Source organism: Symsagittifera roscoffensis, chromosome 1, assembly GCF_963678635.1.
Source record: "Symsagittifera roscoffensis chromosome 1, txSymRosc1.1, whole genome shotgun sequence".
NCBI lineage: Eukaryota > Metazoa > Xenacoelomorpha > Acoela > Convolutidae > Symsagittifera > Symsagittifera roscoffensis.
Genome location: NC_087062.1, coordinates 76,267,831 through 76,289,252, shown reverse-complemented (window position 1 = coordinate 76,289,252; position 21,422 = coordinate 76,267,831). Strand labels below are relative to the sequence as shown.

The 21,422-nt window shown below is 35.0% G+C and overlaps 1 protein-coding gene across 1 annotated transcript; it reads left to right on the top strand.

The window, feature by feature from the left end:
* The first annotated feature begins 249 nt into the window (after positions 1–249).
* Positions 250–20,011, top strand: LOC134849056 (ephrin type-A receptor 5-like). Its single transcript, XM_063866480.1, has 17 exons — positions 250–624; positions 2,977–3,083; positions 4,735–4,862; positions 5,090–5,661; positions 7,768–7,945; positions 8,179–8,348; positions 8,605–8,718; positions 11,010–11,174; positions 12,843–12,929; positions 13,601–13,834; positions 14,617–14,751; positions 14,965–15,174; positions 15,696–15,859; positions 16,970–17,080; positions 17,708–17,869; positions 19,110–19,300; positions 19,523–20,011. Exons 1-17 carry the CDS (start codon positions 546–548, stop codon positions 19,842–19,844), a joined length of 3,129 nt encoding a protein of 1,042 aa, XP_063722550.1. The 5' UTR covers positions 250–545; the 3' UTR covers positions 19,845–20,011.
* Positions 20,012–21,422: the final 1,411 nt, after the last annotated feature.

The following is a 21,422-nucleotide window of genomic DNA, read 5'->3' as shown; positions in this document are numbered from 1 at the left end:
TTTAATCTGATTCCAAAAATAAATACAAAACTCGCCGCTCGCGGCTGAAATGATTTTCTGTCGCTGAGGGTGGGGGTGGGGGTCTACAATGGAAAGAGCCCTGATATTGGCGATGATCAAGGTGCGAATCAATAGTCCAATAAGTAGCCGCCTATTTACTTTCACAGTAGTATAATCAATCAGAGCTTACAAAATATACGGTGCATTTCTTCAGCACAAAAAGTATTTAACTATTTTAGCCAATGAAAAGAGAGCTGAATATTTTTCTTTGATACGATTTTCAACAACAGAATTTTTTTAAGTCTGCAGATCTGAATTAAATCGACGGTTAATAAATTTGTACATTTTTGTCATTTTTCAATCTTGAAGAAAATACTCGACAATATTCACGAGTCTCTCGATACTTTAAGCTAACTGCAGACTGAAAATTTATTGCCTGTCAACGAAAAGCGCCACAACTTTCACATTTTTTATTTCTTTTCACCGCTATTAACTCCGGGATCGTTTTCTGTACCGGCTCTTATTCGATTGATCTCAAGTTCAAAATGGGTTTCGAACGAGTTTCCATAGTCTTCATTTGCTTGTATCTGGTCAGTTTTTGGAGAATCGTTCATAGCGACAAAGGTAAGAAACTTAAATGTCAAATCAATAATATTGATATAATTTTGTGAAACATCTCCTTTATTTGGTTTCTTGAAAAGCTCAACGTTTTTTAAATATACAGAAACAGTTTCCATTTCAGTATATTTCAGTCCAGCGAAAAATTGAAATGGAAGATGAAAAATTAATAAATCTGGGAATCCGTGTATTTAAAGCGAAGCTTAATATGAGACAAATCTCGTTCAACAGATTCGAGATATTTTAGGCAACAAAACGTAATCTGTTTAATGCAAAACATGAGACATTATTTTCAAAAATGCAAAAAAAAACTATGAGAAAATTGATAATCCGAAAATTTTAATTTCACGGAATGATTTTACATGCACGATAGCTTCAATTTCAAATTATTAACACGCTTTTGGCTTCTCCCTTCTCCGTTTGAATGGTCTTTGTGACAGACAAATGGATTCCGCCTGCTCAACCCTCTTACAGAAAAACCGCCACGCCATACAAACTTCTAAAAAAGTATATATTACTAATAAAGCTGATTTATGAATGCTTTTGATTAAAAAGTCTTCTCTTAGGTGATTTTGGTCATTTTTAAAATATTTTTGGTGTCTTTTTTACTGTAAACTTAAAACAAATGCAAATATGATAGCTTGATTCTTCGAAAAAGGGAGATTATGTCAAAGATGCGTCCCATTACCGTACGCGTGTAGCAGTATTAGAAATTTCAATTGTATCACAACGCATTGATATTAACTGGAACAAGTTTTCAATGCTCTCAAATAAGATTTCAGATGAATTTCCCTGCTTGCTAAAAATAGAGAAGCTTGCTGCTAATTGTAGGCCCTCTTAACTGTTCAACCCCTACTACAAGTCCAAATATTTTCAACATCAGAGAATTGGGTTGGCAAATAGAACGGACATGCTGCGAGACATTTATGACATATTACGACATAACTGGTCTTTGATGCCCCTCAATTTCAAATAGGGGAGCAAGAAAGTATCGCCCAAGGTGTAAAGTTTCCTGATGTCCTGTACTTGCTCTGTTGTCATTTTGTTTGAAATCACAGCGATGAAAAAATCCAGATGCTGGCGATTTTGTTCAGGAGGTCTAGTCTCCTGATTCTGAAAAACAAAATTGATTACAATTTTCAAAACTTGAAAATTAATTTCAAGTCTTCAATTCATTTTCTGCTTCACAGATATTTCCATCTGGAGATTCAAAACACAAAAATTTTCCAAAAAAAATTATATCTTCAGTTTTTGTCATGAAAACTACTGAAGGGCTCGGATGGTGCTACAAAGCAATAAAGCGTACATGGAAAGTCTTATGCAGATTTTGAGAATATTTGCCCAGTTTTCAACATTCAAACTCAATTGACAAAATTTGTTCTTTGACGCACTTAAAATTATTGCTTTCAGAGTTTCAAATTTGTTTTAGATTTTTCCGATGTTCACATCTCGTTTTAATGAGAAGTTCTAGCATTGAAAAGAACTTTTAAAAACCGGGTAGTTTTTTTTTTACCTATCATCTCAAGCTGATCCATTTCCATGGCTAGCGCTAACTATTATCAGTGAAATTAGTCAAATAATTTTGGGAATACAATTGACAAAAGATGTGTGTCAATACAGCTCGTTATACAAAATCAGAAAAAATGAAAAACAGAAAAATCATTCAAAAATATCCGTAAATTAGCTGTATTTTTGCCAATTTGTTCTAGTTTTTGCATTGTTAGCACATTTAAAAAAATCTATGCATGCGTAAAAGTGGGCTGTAACTCAATGGAAGTCTTTTTCTTCTCGTATTTTTGTCATCATCATCAATACAGGACAGGACGGTTTCAAATTGTCACTGCGTTTCTCCCTGATTTCGAAAAAGGTGGTTTTCCGCCCCGCTAGTTGAGCAGAATGCATCGCACAGGACAGTTAAATGATCGGTTTTGTTCATCTTGTTTTATGATGATTAAATCATTTGTTCACATTGAAATGCATTCATCGTGCAGACTAATAGCGGCTACCTGGGCTATTTTGACCAGGTGCAAAGTGGCCTCAGAACAAAACAGAATCAATTCTATTTAATCAACCTCTAATGACCATTAAATGCTTGGATAATTCTTCACCTTTGAATCAAATATCTACTACTAAAACAGACAAAAAACGCAAAATACAACAAGAACAGTTGTTATAAAAAATCCAGCTTATCAGATAAATGTTCAGCTTTTCAAAGGGAACGGACGATTAAAAACAAGATATCAATTACAAGACTCAAGTAATATGAAAACACGCCTTTAATAAAAATTTGATTTTCTCTAATTTAATTTTATTAAAGCGATGTTTAGTTCGTTTGTATTTGTTTTTCCCCTGTTTTAGAGGTGCTACTAGACCGATCCAGTCAAGATAGCCCGTCTGACGAGGCGGCCAGTCAAGTGTGGTCTGACTTCGTTGCCGTAGGAACAACTGGAAAAACCAAACATGGTGTAAGTTGAGGGTGTAAGGCAAATATTTTGTCCTGGGATATTTTGGCATGGTGTCATATGCCGTGACTACAAAAAACCACCAAATTTAGAATAAAGATCGGATATAATAAAAGCAAGACATTTTTTTCTTAATTACCACAAAACGAATTTTCGTTTTTCCATGGTGAATTTTAATGTTTGAGCTGAAACGAACTTTGACTACTTCAAAGAGAGCCGCAGTAATGGTCGCCTGTTTAAGAATTCTGTTGAAACTATTTTAATACAATTCGCAGTTTGTTTTTCCATATTTGCTCAGTTGCTGAAATTTAGCCAATAATTCAGAAAAGCTCTCCTCAATGAAAAAAAACTCGGTTTCTGCCTTCAGGGAGAATAATAAAAATTCTATTATATTTGTGTAAACAGGTTTTAAAACTCATTCATTCATTCATAATTTTCAACTCGACCATGTTTTATGGTGTCTTTTTGTTTAAATTTTTCAGAAGTTTGGTCAATTTGTGCGCCTGAAAGTAGATTTGGTAGAAGATTTGGCGTAAAATTTGATGTGCTTGTACCGAAAGGTACATATAATTTTCGCGATGTTGTTTTCTTTGTTAGATTTTGGACTGTCGCTGAGATTGATTGTAACTTTTAATGGCTTAATTTTTGCCACAAAGCCACTCGAGTTGTTTGACCAAGTCAGTCTCTGGCTTTTCTCGTTAAGTATTAATTCACAAGTGACTTAAAAGAGCGAATCTTCATGTAACTACGAGTAGTGCTGTAATTAACCGATGGATTTGTGTTTTAGCACAAGTTTCGTACCTTTTCAATCTTTAGTGCGATATACTTTGAAAAAGTTGAAATTACCCACGCCTAACCAATCGAGCTTTGAGTTAAGTTAACTGATTATTCTTGAAACAATTTTTTGCCGCTTTTAAACCTCAGTTTCTTTTTTAAAAAATTGTAAAAGAATAATTCAAGCGTAATTTGCGTTTTTCTACTCCTGAAATGGACAAGGAGAATCATTTTGAAATTTTTTTGTGGCCAGTTAAAAATTTTGAAATGCCTTCTTTTTGGATGATAAGATTTGAAATCAATGTTTTCAAATCTTTTCAAGGTATTTTTTCATGTTCACATAGTTAACAAATAAGTAATTTGCAGAAAGTAATTAATTGATCGATCACTAAATAAACAGCAAATTAGTTAACGAGAACAAGTTAAAAGCTAAGCAAACAAGTGCAAGTGCAAAACAGTTTCAAGAGGCTTAGTACCCCCATTGATTGTGTTTGAATAACTAATGGGTTAATTGGGCTCTTTAGTCTCTGGGCGTGACATGGACATTAATTTGCTAACCTATTGAGGCTAGCCCGACTGAATTAAATCAAAAACCTCCTGCTGCGAGTATCATGATTCAAAAGTGTTTACAAGCATCAGGTGAACGTCGGCCCTCGCAAACACGAAACAGTGTTTAGCAAAGAAAACAAAAAAAAACAAATTCAGAAAGCTTCTATGATGTTTGAACGGTATTGCGGCTAAATAACTTTAAAAGGTTTTATAGTGAGATGGTGATGAATGATAAGTTCATTAATTTGAGTTCTTAAATTTAAGCAAACACTCAATCATTTCAATATTTTTTAAAAACTTATGGTGACGTTGTTTTTGAATTGTTTTCCAGTGGCAGTCGGGTGGCACGAGAAAGAATGGGTATGCTGTGTGCGACACTGAAGTGGAGGGGGCGGAGAACTGGCTCCGCACTCCCTACATCGCACTGGATGACGCCAAAATACTCAAGATCAGAATATGGTCAGCATTCACTATACTACTCTAATCTGATTGTACCAGAACATTCTTATTCTAGAAAGTTCATCCGTATTGCAAAAAATATAAATATAGATAATTTTCCCAGAATTTCAATCTTATGCTAGATTGAAAAGAATTTTGAGCGAAATTTTTTTGCCTTATTTCGAAAGAAAAAATTGCGCGTTCTAAAGAGCGTTTTTTGTCAGTAAGCAAGTGCGAGAGTTTTTCAGGTACAACCAAGAAGATTGCTCTCTAGCCGAGGAAAAATCTTCAAAAAAATGTGATAACAAAATCAAACTGTCGTATTTGCATCGAAGTAACGCCTCGCCCGACGACAAAGCGGCATACAAACCCCTTGATCAACATCTCGGAGACCTATTTTTCACCGAGACAAAGCTCGAAGAGTCGAGTCAAGATGACGCGTTTTTATACGAAGCCGAAATTGACCTGGAAAGGATTGCCGAGAATAATTTTCAGCTAGGTCGGACTGTTTCCGACGGGGGAATCTACTTGGCATTTACAGACCACGGATCCTGCACTGTTATTCACAGTATTAAAGTGTTCTACTATTTCTGCCCTCAAGTCGTCAAAGATTTCACGCTCTACCCACGAACTACAAGTGGTGGTTCGTCGAGTCCAGTGTTCGGCTCGTGTCAGCAAGGCGCCAGCTCGCAACCCGATAGACAACCGAAAGCACTGTGTAACAATGCGGGAGGATGGGACCATATGAAGTCGTCTCAGGACAAATGTCAATGTGAGGCTGGCTACGAGAGCACGAACGAAGATCGAATAGATTGCACTCGTTAGTATTAACACTAAAAAAGAAAAAACAAGAATTTAAATAAAAAAAAAGATAGTTATCTTTGTCGAAAAGTGGAACAGTTACCTAGAGAAGTTATCCGACTAACAAAAACAGAGAAATTGAGCCTCAGGTTTTCTGAAAAGGTTTCCCTGTTTGTGCTTTTGATTACTTAATAATTTCTTTTTTTTTCTACTATTGTCAACTTGTTTGTTTTTGATAAGAGAAAATGTCAATTTGTTTGTTTTTGCTAAGATAAACTGAGCCTCAGGTTTTCTGAAATTGTTTTCCTGTTTGTGCATTTGATTACCTATTCATTTTTTATAATTTTTTTTGGCAAATTGTTTGTTTTTGTGTTAAAAACGGTCGATAAGTTTGAGGGGAGAGTTGCCAGTCAAACAGAGTGAATCACTTGAGCCACGGGAGGCCATAGCGTGAGTTCTTCTAGATGTTGATTACACAAATGCCTGTTGCGGCCTATTTTTACACAACGACAGTGATAACATATCGATTTCTGTCCCTTGTTTAGACACGTGAACCACTTTTCCCGACAGGTTTTGATTGGGTTCCCAAATTGTACAGTCAGAATTGTAAATAATAAACCAAATTGTCGAAAACTCAAATTACCGAATCCAAGTATAGCGTATTTTATATGTTTATAGAAGTTTCGGCTTTCAGTGGTTGTGGTTCAGTGTTCGGTTGTTTTAAGATTTGGCTGAATTAACTTGTGTTTTAATCCAAAACACCTTTTTGTCGGGACCTCAAATTGACTTTAAACATTGTCCATGTTTGTTTTGCCCTCATTACCGCTCCAGTGCCGATAAAACAAAAAAATCGATGTTTTCAAGTTTACCTTAATTTGTTTTCAGAACGCCCAATTAGGATAAATTCCTTCTAAGGCGGCCTACAAAGGGGCGGGCAAGCAATATTTTCTAAACAATAGCAGAGTTCCAGTTTTGTTAGTTCATATAAACTAATAGCTAGTTAATGAAATGAATGAAAAACAGGTTAAGGTGTTATTATATGCCCAGAAAATTTCCCTTTCATTTTTTGCAAGGCAGGGAGCATTGGGTATTCATAATAGCACAACAAGGGATCGAGTATATTGTGTCACATATGTGAACAATCATCCCCCAGGAAATTGAGAAAATGATCATTTCCTAATTTAAAAATTCCTTAATATTAAAACAATTCCCTTGGGCATCGACTCACTTTGTGATGATTACTAGTTATGAAAAATTAGAAAATAACAGGTTTTTGTTTTCAAAGTAAGCTGCTAGGTCAACCGTAAAAAACTCATTCCAAATTATTGAAGCTAAAAATCTCAAGTAAGCGAATAAAAAAATTTCGGTCGAATTGTATAGGTCCCATATGTCAGAAAAGTGGATAATTGTTTTTAAAGAAAATTTGCCGGCCCATTAAGTTGATCTTTTTTTTTCTCCGGAGCTAAAGCTGAGATAAATGAGAGTAATCAAAGTTTTAAAATTGCGTCACAAAATAAGTCATTTTTTGACCATATGGTAACTTTTTTCGTCTTCGGAAATAAAATAATTGAACATACTTTTTTTCATCCGTTTGTCTGAACGAATGTTTATGAATAGAGAAAATTCACAAATTCATTCAAATTTAAACTTGAACAAATTTCCGATATGAAGTTACAATTTGCGCTCTGCTTCTGAGACATCAAAGAATCGGAAATTTGCCCACTGTGTAAATAATCTCAGGTGATGATTTTCGTTTGAAAATTGACCCGCGGCAACTTGGGATCAAAATTGAATACGTTGTCTTGGCTGCTAGCGCACCAGGTGATGGGCCTGATTGCTCCTCCGGGCTTTTCCAGTCTTTTGTGCCAAAAATGGTATCACGGATGATTAAATATTCTACTCTGGATGCTAAATTGTTGTGCAAAATTGTGTCAGTTGAAAATTGAAGCCCTTTCAAACATGCCAATCACGTGAAATTCAAGCTAAACGGGGTGAGGATGCGTAATGAAATTTCACAACAACTTCTGCTCAGAAGCAGCAATTAAGACGCGGCCATTCAGAAGTCATTTAATTGACGTATTCAAGAATGCTAATTTTTTTATACATTAATTACTATATTTTTTAGCTTGTGGGCCTCACACGTACAAGTCGGACAGATCTTCTGGCGCATGTACAAGGTGTCCTTTGAACAGTTCTCCGGATTTGATGTCGGGGTCAACGAAGTGTATCTGCAATCACGGGTTCTTCCCTCCTCCATCTGATTTCCATGACCTAGCATGCCAGCAACCTCCCCCACCACCAGAGTACGTATACATCTAGAGTTGAATCCCGCTCATGTCATCTTATTTTTTAGGACTTAAATTGAATGACCTTTATATGAAGAAAATACGTTTTTATCGTATATTTAGAAAGTTTTCCCCGGCTTTCCCGTAAGAAGGATTTCCCCATATTTTACATATTCACTGAAGGGTTTCGCATTTAGTAAACTGGAAAAATTTTGAAAAAAAACGTAATTTAGTTTTGGTATAACTTCTAGGGGCCCGATAGCCATAGTGCAGAATACATTTGTGACCATAAACTGGAATGACCCAATCATGGACTCGTGGTACTCTGGCAGGAAGTTCTGGTACAGGATCCAGTGTGAAAACTGTGCCTCTTCAGTCCACGTCCCAGAGGAACTGTACAACCCAAAAGTACAACTAACAGGTAAGCAGAGGGGATAATAACACTGCAAAAATCAAAGAAACTGTCCATATAAGCATTCTTTATAGTGTTCTTTGATAATTTCTATCAATTTCTATGAGTCCCTCAATTGAAAAAAAAAACGATTTGAAAAAATGGAACAAAACATTAGGCGGCGACTAAAACTTTGAAGCACAAATAGCTATTTTTTCCTACACAATACTCTATACATTCCCGAACATTAAAAAGTAAAAGATTGACATTATCCTATTTTTTTCAGGTCTTCAGGAATTCACCCGATACGTGGTCAGAATATACACAGAGAATACACTGACTATGTTCAACCCAGACAGCGCACAATACGCAACAGTCGAGTTCAAAACCCAAAGTAGAGGTCAGTTTTCGGAAACTTTGTTTTCTCGAGTTAGCTCTTTTTCCCATTGTCATCGTCATATTAAAAAGCAAACACTGCATTATTGTCTTGGTTTTTGTTGTTTCTTCGTATTTTTACTGATTTTGGCTTTTACAGCTTATTTTATTTATGGTAGTGAAGATTTAATTGACATTATCTCAAAAACAATGCTGCAAACATCTCGAACGGTGCAGTCTCTGAAGAATTAAGCCAGGCAGCTGGAAAAATTAGACCCTAGAACTAGAAAACATCTTTTTGATTCTGATTTAGACCCTCTTGATTTGAGTCGTAATTTCCGTTGCCACTTTACTGTACAAAAGCAGGAAACCAATGTTGAGATAGGTCCACCTTGAGCTAATTGCAAATCATTGAAATGGAGGCTTTCCTTTTTGCCATAATTGCTATTTTACAAGCTTGTTGTCCTGTTTTTTGTTTCTAAAGGAGGTGTTTTTCATTTCTACTGAATCAGCTTTCTTGTGCTAAATTGGATACGAAGGTCTTAAGTGGCATTTAATTTAATTTCCTCTCAGCAAAATTTTCCTTTTTGAAAGCTCTGATTTTTGACCCTTTTGTCTAGAGCGAAGTCTACAAACAATCTTGAATCCTCTTCAGAAAGACTTGCTCCGAATCTAGAAAAGATCCTTATACGTAGTCTTTAAGCCGCCCCTAAATTCTAAGCCCCAGATATAGCACAAACAATATTTAAAAGGGCGGAGATATTTATTTTTTACACAATCGTGTAAAATTTCAATATCCTTTTGTCAAGATGAATCAGGCTGCTATTTTTTGTAAATAGTAAACAAAAACACAAACAATAGCAAAAAGACCTTTTTGGCCTTACAAAATGGATGTAATTCTAGAATGATATTATTTTAAACAAAGCCCTGAAAAAATAAATTCCATCTAGAATTTTATCCTTGTTGTGAGAATTCTTAAGATATAATTTTGATTAAAAAAAACTATCCCGGATTTCAATTTTTAATACGGCGTTGTTACGTTTGTTTTTTTTACAACTCTTCAGGGACACATGACATTTTTTAAGAACAGCAATTTTGATGTATTTCTAATAAAAAGAGGAAGAGGTTTATTCCCGTGACAACAAACTCGTTGCTGGATCAACACTGAAAATTCGAACTCTTTATTGTGAATTTTCAGTCCATGTGGCAAAATCGCATTATATTTTACCTGCCGTAAGGTTTATTTTTACTTGTTTGATTTCACAGGATATTATGACTTCGCAACTCAAATTAAGCCCCAGGAGACTTTTGTCAACTCTATTTGCAATGTCTGAACTCTGTACTCTTGTCTTTACCTTTTTTTTTGCTTTTCCTTCATACGTTTCTGTTAAATTTTGCAGGGTTGGAACTTTTATAGTGACCTAAGCTACAATTAGAATGTACTCTGCTCTTTAAACAGTATAGTGAAACTCACGCTCTTACTTCTAGCATACCGGGTGGGCAATTTTTTTGGTAATAAAAGTGACTGAAAGTGTATAAGTTACCATCTCGTTGGGCTAATTTTCCCTTCAAATATCTAGCGAATCTCAGCTGCACCTTGATTAGTTTACCCAAAAATGGGAAAACAATACTGTGCGTTTGTGATTGAGGAAGGAGTTAGTCTAATATTTGTAAATGTCACTCAATTTGAGCCGCAGCATTGGGGCGCAACTAGACCCGCCTGATTAAAATGATTGATTGATGAGCAAATCAATCATCCTCAGTTGCATAATTTCCACTCTTATAATCTTACCCCAAACCCCTTTCCCTCCCCCTGCTTATGATACCCAACTATATACATCTTGTGAGCTCCTCTAAGTTAAAGGCCAAACTGAACTCAATCATCAACAAATTCATTTAAAAGTCAATGTTATCAGCATTGCTTTCGGGTAATTCTTCATGTGAATGAATAGTCATTTCCGACGGTCGGAATTAATCTGAGAAATCTTCCCGACATTTTTCTTTATATAAGCAATACTATGACGCAGAATTATTCAAAGCTAAATATTAGTATAGTACATGAAGTATAGTAAAAAAAACAAGGCTATGAAAGTTGATGACAGCTATCCAAATCATATCATGCTGGGTCAAAATCGCAGTTAATAAAGTTTTTCATGTTAAATCCATTTAAAAAGATAATTATCCACGACTGCTATGTATGGTAAAATTTGACTTGTCAGCTGAAACATTCTTGTATTTTAATCAATTTGAATTGTTTCGATATTTATAATAAAATTCTCAAGATGACTTCTATCATTTTATCATTTTTTTTTTCAGCCAAAATAACCAATTTGGACGTGAAATCTGAACAAGATAACTCAATATATCTCACGTGGGCTTCCGAGCCAGTCTCAATGCAGGGAGGGTTCAAGGTCATCTCTATGTTTAACAACGAACACCAGTCTGAACAGGAAGTCCAAATCCCACAGTACACTATGCGACGTGAGTTGAACTTTTCAAACCATAGATCCTACGTCCGAATCCCGCTGTTATTTTTTTCATTGCGTGTTTTGAAACTAAACACGCTGTAAACGTGTCCAGTTGAAAGTTAAATTAATGGAAACAGAAAACCTTAAAGTATTTGAGGCAAACTAGGGTTTGAGGGGAACTTTTGGTTTAGTTTTTGAGATAGATTCCTCGGGCATTTCCTGTAGGTCAATTTTGTACATGCAGTTTTTGTTAGCTATCTCAGAGAGGGATTTATTTTGACCGTTTGTTTTGACAACTAATTAATTTCGTAGATACTATTCAATTGATTGTATCAGAAGGCCCAATTAATTTGGTCTTTTGTCCGAGTCCATTCTCAGCCTTCCCTCGGGGCGTCAATTGTGGTGGACTGCCTAATGCCTGCCTATTACACTGGGGTACTATATATGTTTCAAGGCGTGTCGCCCCTAATCCGCCCTCTCTTCATATTTTTCACTCCCAGCTTTTGTTTTCGTTTTTGATAGAGACCCAGCAAACAAATAGAAAAGGGGCGCGGTGCCAGCAGGGCTAATGCATGGAAAATTAAACAGAAAATCTTGAAATTAACAAAAAATAGAGAGAAAATAAAATCTATTAATGCTACATTTGTTTGCAGCAGAAGGGAAAAATATAAATCTATTAGACAAATCAGTCGTAATGAGATTAAGAGGTGATTTTTGGTGACTGAATGGAAAGCTTTTAAGGAAGCTGTGAGACTAATTAGCATGAAAGTGTCACATGGGATTGATTTGCACGCAAAGTGGGAGTCATTTGGGCCGATTTTTATTGATAAACTCCTCTATTCACACTACACTACATAAATATTTTCTTCCCGCACACAACCTTAAAAATGTATCCTGGTTGGGCTAAGTCCTTCAACTGGAGTCCCTAAAAGCATCTGTACTAAATTTATCTCACATTTAATACCGGGTGTAATGGATATGCATGAATATTTGATATCTCCTTCCGTCGATTTTCTGAAAAAAAGTAGCTTGGAAAAAAATCACCTTTTTGTTATTCTTTTTCCGTGATCACAGTTAATTCCTCTATTGAGGCAAACTTATGCAAATAGGCTGGAGGATTATTGGTTGTCCATCATCCTTTGCATAATTTGTCCATAATTTATCGGCTGTATGACATTGATGCGGGTGGGAATGTTGGGTTGGATCTCTAGTAAGAGACTGACTGGTCTGAAATATATGACCAAATGGGCTCCATATCTTGCGAAGAACTCTGCCAAAGAGAGCAATTAATCACTCAAAAATTATTGCGCTAGTCAGTCGTAAATTTGGGAAGATTTTCTGAATGGTGATTTATTGATGTGAGCAAAGTCAGTGGAGGGCAACTATGGCGCAGTGCGTCGTTTTTTGCATTCAATTTCACCCAAAAGCAAACTCGGTTCATATTAGGTTATGCGCATGAACTATTTTCTATTGCTGTTCGAACGAAAACGCAAACATTGCCTTTAATTGTTTCCCATAAAACGAATGTAGCATTTCAGGAAACTGACCAAATAAAGTTGCTTGTCACAATTTTTTGTTTAATATTTTTGTATAAAAATGAGATGTTTTTAGAATGATTTTGCTGTGTTATTTTTTAGCCAATGTGTCGGGATAATTGTTGATTTGTTTTCCTGTTTTACAGATGTGGCTCCTGGCCCGTGGAAGTTCAAAGTGTGCTCGGTGGTACAGCCCGATGTATGTTCTAACGATCTCTACTTCGATGTACAAGGTGACTTAAAATTGATGATGCTTCATCTGAATTAAATTTTTTTTAGAAACTGGGACCAAGAAAAAACCTGGAAATGAAGTTCTTCGAGACAATAAGCTTTTTACAGAAACGAGGTTTTAAGTTGACGCAAATTGAAATCCAGTAAAATATTATTAGTAAAATCAACTGTTTCCATCAAAAGTGTTTTTTATCAAACTTCAAAGATGTGAAAGCAAGTATTTATGCAATTGAATCATATCAAAAAAACCACTTCAAATTTTCACTACAAAAAATTCACATAAAAAACATTGCGGTCAGATCAGATAAATTGTGATTTGTTTTATTTTATGCAAATGATGTCCTTCTGGCAATTTACTTCTCATTCGTTATTCTTAACCAGCTAGTACTTATAAGAATGTTTATCTAGAAAAACAGTGTGCAAAATCTATTTTTGATCGGTTTCCACTTTCTCATGAGTTCTCTGAGGGTCGATGCACTACTGCATGGTAGCCTGAACTACCTCCTCTATAAATACACTGTCGAAAAAGTTGGAAAGGTTTTGTTTCAAAATACTCAAGTTTGTATAGATGTTAACTGAACTCTGAACTAATTTTTTTTTCTGAAAAATAAAATTCTTTTTCTGAAAAAAATGGTTGTTGAAAAAGTTGAACTCAAGTCGCTGATATTGTTAGGAGAGATCTCTTCGTTGGATCTGGAGTTGAGTCCGAAGCACTTGGTGATAACAGCAGCCATGATCATGGCCATCATTCTTCTGATGCTGGTCATACTAGTGTTAGCTGTCTATTGCTATCGTCGCTCAACTCCCATCGACAGTTCGGGCGCCATGTGGAACAACAGTAGCCATCGGAGCATGCACTTGTTGGATGTCTCTCCCAATTGCTACAGTCAGACCGAATCTACTTATGGTACATTTTCCATTCTAAGAACGAAAGGATCCTGCTAATTATCCCTCTGTTACAAAAGGATTCAATATCGTTAAACCGGTAGATGAGATCATTATAGGGGGAGGGGTGCGTATTCGGTATTAGATGCCATAGAGGGATTTTTAACAAATCTCAAATACAAACTATCGAAGATTCAACCATGGTCTCTCCTGAAATCTGTTGTACTTGCTCAACAACCAGCTGCTCTAATCTTGAGTATGATTTTTATTACAACTCGAATCTTGGGCACAATATTTGTTTTCCCTTCTGTTAATCTTCTTTAATGATCAAACCGATTCGCTGATTCGCCCTCACATTAATGACTTCCTTTCAAAGTTACTTTATCACTGAGCCGAAATAAAAAAGTAATTTCCAAGGGTATTGAAGCGTTAATATTACAATTTTATCGCCACTTTTTCTCCCAGTTCTTTCTTCTAAATAAAATTATATTCTTAAACCACACTGTGACTTTTCATTTTTGTGTAAGTTCCTAAGCATTCAACCCTTTATTTTCAGTATTTTTGCTGCATTTTTTGCCAGAATTTGGCACTGAACCTGGTCAGGTGCAAAATGGAAATTTATTCAAGTGTAAACAATATGAAAAGTAAAATGCGGAACAGCCCTGTTCCGTTTTTACCCCTAAATATTTTCCATAAATAAAAAAAACTGTTTATTTAAGGGCGGCTTCCGCGGCTCGCCTTTGAATCTGCACCACCTTGATTGCTAATTTTTGTGTTTTTTTAACTTCCCATTGTTTGTTTTAGGAATGAAGTCACCCTTCGGTCAGAGTTTTGTAGATCCGAAGTTCTGCGAAGATCCGGAAAAAGTGTTGTACGAGTTCACTCGAGAAATTCCATTAGACCAACTTGAAATATTCGACAGTCAAAAACTTAGTACAGGTTTGTTGCATACCTTGAGTCACTCAATCTGACTTAGATGCTTAGCGACTTTATTAAGACCTAATTTATACACTTTTTAAGACCTAAGTTATTCTATATAAGGATTGAACAGTATCAAGTTACAAATATTTATTAAAGTTTAGGAAATTTTTTATTACATGCCTTGAATTGTTTCTAAAATTCATATTCGATATGGAAACAAATTTGGTTTAGGTCTTGAGAATTCAGAGCAATATCCGACTGGACATTTTGGCCGTGCAATTCTGCATACTTTAGATGACCAGAGAATTGAACTCGTGACTAAAAAGTGCGACCTAATGTCGGTTTCAAACACAACAGACTTGCGAAGTTTCGCATCCGAAGCCGCAGTAGCATCGCAATTCAACGACCCAAATGTCCTCATGGTGTATGGCGTCGCTTATGGTAAGAAAGTGTGAACATTTGTGTTTTCAAATGAGTAACCTTGATATATTGATACTATATATATAACTTGATGTTTTATCATGGCACTACATGTAGCCATACAAGGTCAACTGCATGCTAAGCTATTAATTTATGTTACAATCAGTATGTTTTTTATAATAGTCCGTCTTAAGAACAGACGTTGATATGCTGCCAAAAGAGCCAGTGATTGAACAATTGAATTATTAAGATTGATTCCAATATTCTTTCACATCAAGTCTAGTAAGCCTAGCCAGTCAGGTATTTCATGATCCTATATAGAATGTTAAAATTGGTTGATTGTATATGCATTAATATTGTAGTCATTAAAATTGTAGAAATTTTGTTATACGAAAGAAAACTGCATCTTAAGAACAGGGGACAAAATTTTTTAAAACTCGGAGCAATAGAAACTTTGATCGGGAAATCCTGTTCTAGTTTTGAACCATCTACTCCTGTTTGCAAATCTATATTTGGTTTTTATTTTTTTTTGTTAATTTTAGGACCCACAGAAGCGTACATGTGCTATGAGGTTGCCCACAAGGGAAACCTGTTGAGTTTTGTGCGAGAATCTTGCGACAAGTTGAGTTCGATCCAACTTGTTCACCTTTTGAGAGGAATCTCTTGTGGCATGCAGTACCTGTCGGACTTGGGCTACTGTCATAAAGTAAGAAAACGGTCCTAATCTTCAGAGACGTTTCACAATGTTTCAATTTTTCATTAATTAGTATCGTTTAAACAAAATTTATGGTACTAGTTTTGACACTCGGTTTTTAGCAAAATTTGATTAAAAGAATTCTAGGGACTTTTTTGCAATTAAGGAAAAAAATACTTGTTGTTGTCTTTGCAGCCAATTTCAAAGAAAACCATAAATATGTTTTTGAAGATCAAAACTAGAACTTGTTTTTTTTCTGTTCAAATAGATTATAGTAAGCTAGCTAGTTCATTTCATTTGCGGCGTTAACTCCCATTGATTAATTATTTAGTAGGAAAAATTTATTACTTTTTAATAAACAATGACAACTAGGGAAGACTGAGAGGTGTTCTCAAATGTATAATTTATTAAAACAGAAAATTAATGGGTCATAAATGGGTTTAAAATAGTGGGAACATTATTGCTCATATTTTTAAAAGACTTGTCTAAAAAAATTGTCTTTTTTTCGAATAAAATTTTGTTAGAAAATTTGCAAATGCAAATTTACGTAAGTCACTAGCGAGACTACAAATTATCCAAATATTAACTTAATTTTTGAAGAATTTCAAACGCAACTTGATGTAAAATTAGCTGTCAATTGTGCTAGTTAATCTTCATTAAGCAGCAGGTTTTTGCTGAATTGGCGCTTCGCTAGCGTTTTAAAATGGTTTGTGGCTCTGCAAAAGTAAACATGGGTCTAAAACAACCAGTTTGATACCAATTTTCCCGTCAAAAATGGCAGGAGTCTTTGAAAATGTTTCAAACTTGTATTTACAAGGTGTATCTGTAAAAACAATCTATCAAGAACGAAAACACAAAAACAACACCGTGAGGCTGAAAAGCCAGCTTGAAAAAAAGGCTTCTGAAAATGAATGAATTTGAAGTGTCTAATGAATGACTTAAGAGGCTTCTAACTGATCGAATTCAGCTTTATGGCCTTCCACTTAAATGACGAGCATGTAATCTAAATTAACTCCAGCACTTTTACAAGCGTCAATCAGTGTTAAATGATAATGTTATGCAAATTGATACAGTTAATAGCTTGTAGTTTCCATCAATATTTAACGGGTTTCTTGTTCTCAGGTGTTGATATCGGAAAACATAGCCGTCAACTCGTCGGGAATTTGCAAAATAGCAGGATTTGACATGCGAACAGCTTTGGAATTAGAAGATTCAACTGGATCAACAGCTAAGGTATTCAGTAATTCTGATGATTTGAATGCAAATACAATTAGTTAAATTACTACTTTGTTATATATCATTCTATTTACATGTTAGCATTGAATGTCTATAAAATTGGAAAACAGAAAAAGAAACTGACAGATGCCAGTATAATTGAAAGCCAGAAAATAATAATGGACAGACTTGATAATAGAAAAAATTGTCGTTAATAATTAAAATGTGGAAATCAGATAACATCATTCAATCATTTGCCTCCATTTAATTGGAAAAACTTATCTTTTTGATGTGAAATAATTTTTTATATATATATAAAAAAAAACTTCCCCTTATTATAGCAACACTATTGTATAAATGTTGACGTTTAACGGATTTAAGATTACAGCTCTTTTCACAGTTTTGAAGTGTAAAAAACTGTTTTATGTCCATATTCTGTCAACGGCGACGTTCTGTTATCTTATCTTGCAAATAAACAAAAAAAGAACTACAAACGGAATGCTTAATTTATCAACAAAAATATGTTTTTCTGACAATTAAAGTTTTATGTGATTTTTTGTTTCTGGTTGCATGTTTGATATGTTTTCCTTTGGTGCAGCAACCTTTTGTTCTTTCGAGTTTCATTGAGGTGTTTGTTCCTTTTAGATCGCAAAGTACTTGGTTCCCTGGAGCGCGCCTGAAGTGGTAAATTACAAGAAATACTGGAGCGCATCTGATGTCTACAGTTTCGCCACTGTCATCTGGGAAGTCTTTTCAAATGGAAGCTCACCTCACCTTGCTTATCCCAAATCGGTCTCATCAGAACTTGTAAGTTCCATGCTTTATTTTGTAATAATCAGTACTGCTGGAATTAAAAAAAGTAATATATTGCCAAAAAATAGTAATACAAAATTTCATTTTTTTTTCTTCTTTTTTTTTCTCTTAGCTCTTATTTTTGATTCGCTTGATTCTTACTTTTTTTTTGTTAATTTTTGATTGCATTTGATATTCATTTTTTTCATCAACTTCTGATAAATTTTTTTCTCAAATTTTGGTAAGTTTCTTTGATCTTTTTTTTCTCTATCGGACACCTGGGGATGAGATGATTAGGTTTTTTTCCATGTGATCTTGGATTAATTTTGCAAATGTGTTACAATTTGATTGCTAATCACGCATTCTCGAATCAAGGAAGTAAGATGAAAAGGAGTTGGAAAAATGGAGAAAATTAATTTTTGATCCCCTGTGCGCAACTTTCAAAGCGATTCCTTGTACATTAAAAGTGAGAACAAATTTTTGAACACAGCTGATTTTTATTAGAAAAACCACCTTTCAAGTTACAACTTTTATTTTTTTTTCTGATAGCATCAGATAACTTGCCTTTAAAAAAATTCAAGATTTTGTGATGTTTTCTGTAGAAGGTTGCAAAATGAGGCGAAGGCACAAGATTTGTATAATTTGCACATAAAAAAAACACCACAAGAAGAAAATGAATTTTGAATTGAAACAATAAAAAAAAGTGGAAAATCCTCATGGCAGAAGGTTCAAAAGACAGAAATGCTTATCAGCCAATTATAATACAGTAATGGAAACTTGAGAAAAGGAAGCGTGAAAATCAGGCAGCTTTGGACAGTTTTAAAATTTCGATAGGTTAGAAATTTTCTGCCTTTTGCCACCTTCTGCTATGAGAATAGTCCCCGGCTGAAAGAAGTGAATTGAGCTTGACAAGAGTATGAATGGCTCGTTGACACCTCCAACTGAGCTAAAATAAGACCCGGCGGTGTAAACATCACATAACACTCTATGGAAAGCTGCGAACAGATTTTAATCTCACTGTGAACACAATTGGTTGGTCACTTCATGCGCAGTTTGAACGAAAAAGACTCTCTAAAATAAAAAAATACGAGTTGTCATAAATCTTCACTTTTAATGAAAATGTACTTGATTTAACATTTGACTGATTAAAAACAATAATGTTTGCATCTAATTTAATCCGAGCTATAAATTCATCACCATATATCTGCTCGAAAACAGAAATGATGAGCAAAACTTGAATTGATAATTTTTTCAGGTCGATGGAAACTTCCAAACTCCATTCATGCTGTCGATTCCGGAAGGATGTCCGGAAGCTATTTCGGAACTGATGTCTTCTTGTTGGAATCCAGACAAGAACAGCCGACCTAATTTCAGACAGATCAGAGAGACCTTGGATAACATTGTGCGCCACCCTTTGTTCATCAACCAGCCCTTCACTAACTCAATGTGAGTATTTATTCCTCAAAATTGATCTATTGTCAGAATTTCAACTTATTGACGGATTTTTTTCAATAGTTTCGGTTTATTAGTAAACATGGATTGCACGTGCAGTTTTTTACAAGTTTTCATTTAAGCTATTTTCTCGAAAAAAAGTTATTCGAGGATAACTAATTTTTATCGAAGCGCGGGCCATTTGAGTTCTTGAGAATTTATTTGATTTTGTTTTAGGATCTACCAAGCACAGCAGCAGTATTCGACATTAGCGAACATGACTCAAAGAAGTCAGAGCCAAGTACCTGCATCGGAACAAATGTTGAGATCTCTCAAGCTAGAAAAGCAGTACCTCAGCTTCTTCTTGACCAACAACATTCTCGACTCCTCCGATCTCATAGAGCTGACAGAAGATATGATCGGAGCAATCGGAGTGACAAACAATAAACACAAGAAAAAGATTATAAGCTACATCGAATCCTTAAAAAAGCAGAATCAATCTAAATACATGGTCACCACGAGTACTTTCAAAAACAGTGCGGTCAACATGCTTGTCTAGAGACTTCCTCGTTGCGAAATTTTATCCTATTTCGAAATGCTTTCACCAAGTTAGACTGAAACAGTGTTTAAATTAATTTCAGATATGCCAACTTGTAAACGTTAAATTTTATTGTGCAGTTTTTACTTAAGTAGTTTTATTATGCGCTGTGCTGCTTTTTAATTCATTTAATCACTAATTAATTCAGATTTGTGAAAATATGTTTTTTGCCGGCAAAACTAGACTCACGATAAAAGACCGATCTCCCACCGCAGCGCCGAATATCGAAGACACCGATTATTTTCGTCTACACCCCGCGGTTGTTCACGCGCTAGTAAATTGAATTTAAGTTTTGTTGAAAGAGTCAAAGAGCGCCTCATCACCTGTAGAGCACAGGATGCAAAATACTCCGACTTCAAAACAGCCCCTATGGGTAATCAAATTTGAAAATGTATTCATTAACACTTTTTGCCGTATTCGGTTTCAAGATACATATAGATTATCAATTAACTGATTTTCTTTTTTACTATCCAAATATTTGTATCTTGTAGTAGAGCATGCGACAAAACATTATAAGTTTTTTCAATTTTATAAACTTTTTAGTTTTTTTTTTCGAAATTTTTGAAAGTTCAAAAAATTGTTGGCAATCATGAAGTTTTTCATTTTCTTTTATTCTAGAAATTTAACATACCCACTCCTCTGGTGGCCACGTCACTAAATAATTATAATTTTTAAAAACATGGGTCTCTGCGCTTGGTAAATATCGGCAAAAAACTGCCAAAACAAGCTCTAAGAAACGTTTAAAATGCAAGAACGTACAAAAATACCTTGAAACAAGCGCAAAATCAAAGTATTACCGGCGAAACAGTTCACTGAATACGCCCGCAACTTGGTGTCTGTATGTTTCTGAATTCCAGAGACAAGTGCTTAAACAAGTTCCAAAATGCAAATGAATACCACTCACAAAACTTCCGTGGATTTCACGTACAAATCCCACTAACGTAAATTTTGTCGGCATATTTGTTTTGTCGCGGTTTCCGCCACAAGCAAACAAAGCTAATCGTTCTGGATTCCCCACTTATGAACGACTTAACCAAACTAAGTGGCTTCCGCAAATGTAAAAGGAATCCGCAAATGTAAGCGATTCCGCAAATGGTAAAGGAATCCGCAATTTTGTTTGTAACTGAATTAATCAGTTGCTGCGTTTGAACAATTAAGAAATAGAACTGAAATTATTATCTAACAACGCAGAACTCAAAAACAAAGATTTAATCATCGTCAAGTGAATTCACAGACAAATTTTAAAACATTGTTTATATAAAAGGGTGAAGGTCACCCTTTAGTAGTTGGGGAAAATCTTAGCAAGCATAGCTTAGGGATCGTTTTGGAAACAATCACCAAATAAAAATTGATATTTGAGATTATTTTGGGTTCAGAAAGATTACAAATCATCAGAATTTGTGATGAGACAGTAGGGAAGAAAGGTTTATTGGGGGAGACATCCCGTGAGATGTTTTTTTCTGTTGATAAAAAGTACGGCTCAATTTTTTTTCAAAGAACGATCAACTGGGTTGAAATACTTTCTTTTTTTTTCAATTG

Bases quoted from the DNA above. Each gene is read 5' to 3' on its own strand.
- LOC134849056 (XM_063866480.1), top strand. From the start codon at position 546: ATGGGTTTCGAACGAGTTTCCATAGTCTTCATTTGCTTGTATCTGGTC. The intron at 8,349-8,604 runs GTAAGCAGAGGG...TATTTTTTTCAG, and splicing joins CCCAAAAGTACAACTAACAG to GTCTTCAGGAATTCACCCGA. The intron at 17,870-19,109 runs GTAAGTTCCATG...TAATTTTTTCAG, and splicing joins AATCGGTCTCATCAGAACTT to GTCGATGGAAACTTCCAAAC.